General features: G+C 42.7%; 1 protein-coding gene across 1 annotated transcript in view; it reads left to right on the plus strand.

The window, feature by feature from the left end:
- Nucleotides 1–1,112: 1,112 nt before the first annotated feature.
- LOC121563118 (GTP-binding protein Rheb-like) overlaps nt 1,113–5,000 on the plus strand; it is a gene marked incomplete at its 3' end in the record, with an annotated part of 9,876 nt that continues 5,988 nt past the window's right edge. Inside the window, exons 1-2 of the mRNA XM_045220801.1 lie at nt 1,113–1,374; nt 3,148–3,219. Coding sequence (XP_045076736.1) covers nt 1,323–1,374; nt 3,148–3,219 — 124 coding nt within the window. The remainder of the gene's footprint in view (nt 1,375–3,147; nt 3,220–5,000) is intronic.

The following is a 5,000-nucleotide window of genomic DNA, read 5'->3' on the forward strand; positions in this document are numbered from 1 at the left end:
GGTTATCCTTCCTGTTTGGCCCTGTCCGGGGTTTCTTCGGATGGGGCCACAGTGTCTCCGGACCGCTCCTGTCTCAGCCTCCAGTATTTATGCTGCAGTAGTTTATGTGTCGGGGGGCTGGGGTTAGTTGGTTATACCTGGAGTACTTCTCCTGTCTTATCCAGTGTCCTGTGTGAATTTAAGTATGCTCTCTCTAATTCTCTCGTTCTCTCTTTCTCTCTGAGAACCTGAGCCCTAGGACCATACGTCAGGACTACCGGGCATGATGACACCTTGCTGTCCCCAGTCCGCCTGGCCTTGCTGCTATTCCAGTTTCAACTGTTCTGCCTGCGGCTACGAAACCCCTACCTGTCCCAGACCTGCTGTTTTCAACTCTTAATGATCGGCTATGAAAAGCCAACTGAGAGACCTGAGCCCTAAGACCATACGTCGGGACTACCGGCCGTGGTGACTCCTTGCTGTCCCCAGTCCGCCTGGCCTTGCTGCTATTCCAGTTTAAACTGTTCTGCCTGCGGTTATGGAACCCCTACCTGTCCCAGACCTGCTGTTTTAAACTCTTAATGATCGGCTATGAAAAGCCAACTGAGATTTATTCCTGATTATTATTTGACCATGCTTGTCACTTATGAACATTTTTGAACATCTTGGCATGGTTCTGTTATAATCTCCACCCGGCACAGCCAGAAGAGGACTGGCCACCCCTCATAGCCTGGTTCCTCTCTAGGTTTCTTCCTAGGTTTTGCCTTTCTAGGGAGTTTTTCCTAGCCACCGTGCTTCTACACCTGCATTACTAGCTGTTTGGGGTTTTAGGCTGGGTTTCTGTACAGCACTTCGAGATATTAGCTGATGTAAGAAGGGCTATATAAAATAAAATTGATTGATTGATTGATTATGAATGGCACAACCTCGGACCCACCAAGACGACTGTCAGGGCTACAACACTTACACAGGCCAATGGATGACAAGGGACAACGTCTCTGCTAGACTGACAGCTGTCTGATCCAATCATTGTTTAGTGTGAGACATAAAGCCCGCCTTTTATTCCGTACACAACCAATCAGCATCAGGCATTCAAGACTAATTAATGAGATCGCAAAGGGGAGTGACGCAGTTATTATACACGCCCCAGGTCTCTGAAATCTACAGGAATTCAAATGTCTAATCTGTATATATATGTATATGTTTTATCCTTTGAGAATAAATAGTGATTTAAAAGAAAAACAGATCAGTTGTTGAACCGCTCTGCTCGTGATATTCTGCCGTTGATGTTGGAGGTTGCTCTTATCCACCTCGAGGACTAGATGCGATAGCCAGCACGAGATATGCCGCAGCCCAAATCACGAAAAATCGCCATCCTCGGGTACAGATCCGTAGGTGAGTCTCATTTTACCGTCGACCATTGTCAAAGTCGCGTCAATTCAAATCTGGTATTAGGAACAAAAGAGGTCAACACGACTTCTAAGGTATACTAGTTATTTTAATTAATGCAAAAACCTTCAATGGTAAATATGATGTTTCGTATATACGGGCTCTCTGATATGTCTCGCAGGACACTCCAGAGAACTAACTCATTGTTCCAGAAAACAATACCCAAATACACTGACAGAGAAAGTTTCCCGCTTCTCTGCTGGCCAATTAGAGTAAAGACTTGAGTGGTTTAAACTTTCTCAGCCAATCCGTTGATGCAGGGGGTTGGTCTCATCTCTTCGGCGCCATTTGTTACACACTCCAAGCAGGCACAAGATTATCATAACAACCTATCATAGTGAGAAGAGCCAGCTCCCTTAGACATCAATCCCATGTCAAAGGAAGACTCATAAATCACAATGAACTATTATAGTCTAGCATTTGAAGACACAATCCTTATCTTCTCTTCACATCAATCACAGCCTTGCCAGGTGTCACAGCCTACATTAGCCCAGTCAAGAATGCATTCTTTCTAAGTTAGTCATCCCATTAGTTTAGGAGAATAATAAATCCCTAATACCATAAAGAACCACACAAGACGCATGTTTAAGGCGCCCTTAAACACGCGCTTTAGGTAGAGGCCTCGCGTGTATTGGAATAGGCTCTCCTCATGAATAGGCTCTCCTTATGAATAGGCTCTCCTCATGAATAGGCTCTCCTCATGAATAGGCTCTCCTCATGAATAGGCTCTCCTCATGAATAGGCTCTCCTCATGAATAGGCTCTCCTCATGAATAGGCTCTCCTCATGAATAGGCTCTCCTTATGAATAGGCTCTCCTTATAATGCAGTTAAATTATAGGGAGTAGAAGATGTCACGAGACACCTCGCTGGAACAAATGAGCGCGCGCCACAAAGGTGAAACTGGACTAAAAGTCCAACTTGCTATTGACTATTTAAAGAACACTATGGGAGAATAAACGTGTTTGTCTTCAGTAATATTGTTCAATTCAAGAGAGAGAGAGCGCCCTGTCTTCTAAAATGTGCTAACGCGTGTTCAACTGGCATAGAGGCTACTGTACAAGTGGCCAGCCCAGCTACTGTACAGGCTATTCTACTGTAGATTCTGATGATGAGAGGTCACACGATTGCCTGTTATTAATTACATAGCTCTGCCTGTGGGTTGCTGTACTGGACACAGAATAGTAGCCTACTCACCACATTTATGTGTGTGTGTGTGTGAGACAGAGACAGAGAGAGAGAGAGAGAGAGAGAGGGAGAGGAGAGAGAGAGAGAGAGAGAGAGAGAGAGAGAGAGAGAGAGAGAGAGAGAGAGAGAGAGAGAGAGAGAGAGAGAGAGAGAGAGACCAGTGAAGAACAAACACCATTGTAAATACAACCCATATTTATGATTATTTATTTTCCCAATTGTACTTTAACTATTTGCACATTGTTACAACACTGTATATATACATAATATGACATTTGAAATGTCTTTATTCTTTTGGAACTTCTGAGTGTAATGTTTACTGTTCATTTTTTTATTGTTTAATTCACTTTTGTTTATTATCTACTTGACTTGCTTTGGCAATGTTAACATACGTTTCCCATGCCAATAAAGCCCTTAAATTGAAGAGAGAGAGAGAGAGAGAGAGAGAGAGAGAGAAACAGAGAGAAGAGAGAGAGGGGTTTTTTCCCCTCAGCTGATAAATTACATCCTACATGTTTGTTTTTTTTCTACAGGAAAGTCCTCGCTAACAATTCAGTTTGTGGAAGGCCAGTTTGTTGACTCATATGACCCAAGAATAGAAAACAGTAAGTGTCTTTATTCAGATACATTCAGAAACACATTAAGTCATATATCTCGGTGGTGTGACACTGGTGTAATCCCATAGCAGTAGCACAGAGTAATTTACATATTAATGTATTCAAATATAATGCTTTAGAGCGCATTAGGTTTTCACCTTGCTCCCAGTGTTTCAGCTTGATCTGGTGCAAGTTGCGGCACACCACACACACACACACACACACACACACACACACACACACACACACACACACACACACACACACACACACACACACACACACACAGAGTTTCCCTGTCTCTATAATAGCTTTCTTTACCAGTGTTCATCTCAGGTGTGATCTAAGTTATGGGCTGTGTGTTTAACTGATCTTATTCCACACTTTGTTGTGTTACAGTCTGAACTCAAAATGGATTAAATTGATTTTTTTCTCTCTCACCCATCTACACACAATACCCCAATAATCACAAAGTGAAAACATGTTTTTAGAAATTTGTGCAGATTTATTGAAAATTACAGCTGTGAGTCTTTCTGGGTGAGTCCCTAAGAGCTTTGCACACCTGGATTGTGACAATATTTGCACATTATTCTTAAAAAAATTATTCAAGCTCTGTCAAGTTGGTTGTTGATCATTGCTAGACAGCCATTTTCAAGTCTTGCCATAGATTTTCAAGCCGATTTTTAATTCAAAACTGTAACTAGGCCACTCAGGAACATTCAATGTTGTCTTGGTAAGCAACTCCAGTGTATATTTGGTCCTGTGCTTTAGGTAATTGTCCTGGTGAAAGGTGAATTTGTCTCCCAGTGTCTGTTGGAAAGCAGACTGAACCAGGATATCCTCTAGGATTTTGCCTGTGCTTAGCTCTAGTCCGTTTCTTTTTATCCTAAAAAACTCCCCTCGTCCTTGTCGATGACAAGCATGCTTGAAAATGTGAAGAGTGGTACTCCAGGCTCTGTCGCAGCCGGCCGCGACCGGGAGACTCATGGGCGGCGCACAATTGGCCCAGCGTCGTCCAGGGTAGGGGAGGGAATGGCCGGCAGGGATGTAGTTCAGTTGATAGAGCATGGCGTTTGCAACGCCAGGGTTGTGGTTTCGATTCCCACGGGGGGCCAGTATAAAAAAAAAATCAAATGTATTCACTAACTGAAAGTCGCTCTGGATAAGAGCGTCTGCTAAATGACTAAAATGTAAATGTAATGTACTCCGTAATGTGCGGGATTTGCCCCAAACATAACGCTTTCTATTCAGGACATAAAGTTAATTTCTTTGCCAATCCTTAGGCCTATTGCAAACAGAGATGAAAATATGAAGAGTGGTACTCAGCAATGGTGGGGATGGCCCCAAACATAACACTTTGTATTCAGGACATGAAGTTAATTTCTTTGCCACAAACAGGATGCATGTTTTGTAATATTTGTATTCTGTACAGGCTTCCTTCTTTTCACTCTGTCATTTAGGTTAGTATTGTGGAATAACTACAATGTTGTTGATCCATCCTCAGTTTTCTTCTATCACAGCCATTAAACTCTGTAACTTTTTTAAACTCACCATTAGCGTCATGGTGAAATCCCTGAGCGGTTTCCTTCCTCTCCAGCAACTGAGTTAGGAAGGATGTCTGTATCTTTGCAGTGACTCAAAGGATTATTCAATGTCTGCTTTTTTATTTGTACCCATTTACCAATAGGTGCCTTTCTTTGCAAGGCATTGGAAAACCTCCCTGGTCTTTGTGGTTGAATCTGTGTTTTAAATTCACTGCTCGACTGAGGGACCTTACAGGTCATTGTATG

The sequence above is a fragment of the Coregonus clupeaformis genome, unplaced genomic scaffold, assembly GCF_020615455.1.
Source record: "Coregonus clupeaformis isolate EN_2021a unplaced genomic scaffold, ASM2061545v1 scaf6424, whole genome shotgun sequence".
NCBI classification, from domain to species: Eukaryota; Metazoa; Chordata; class Actinopteri; order Salmoniformes; family Salmonidae; genus Coregonus; species Coregonus clupeaformis.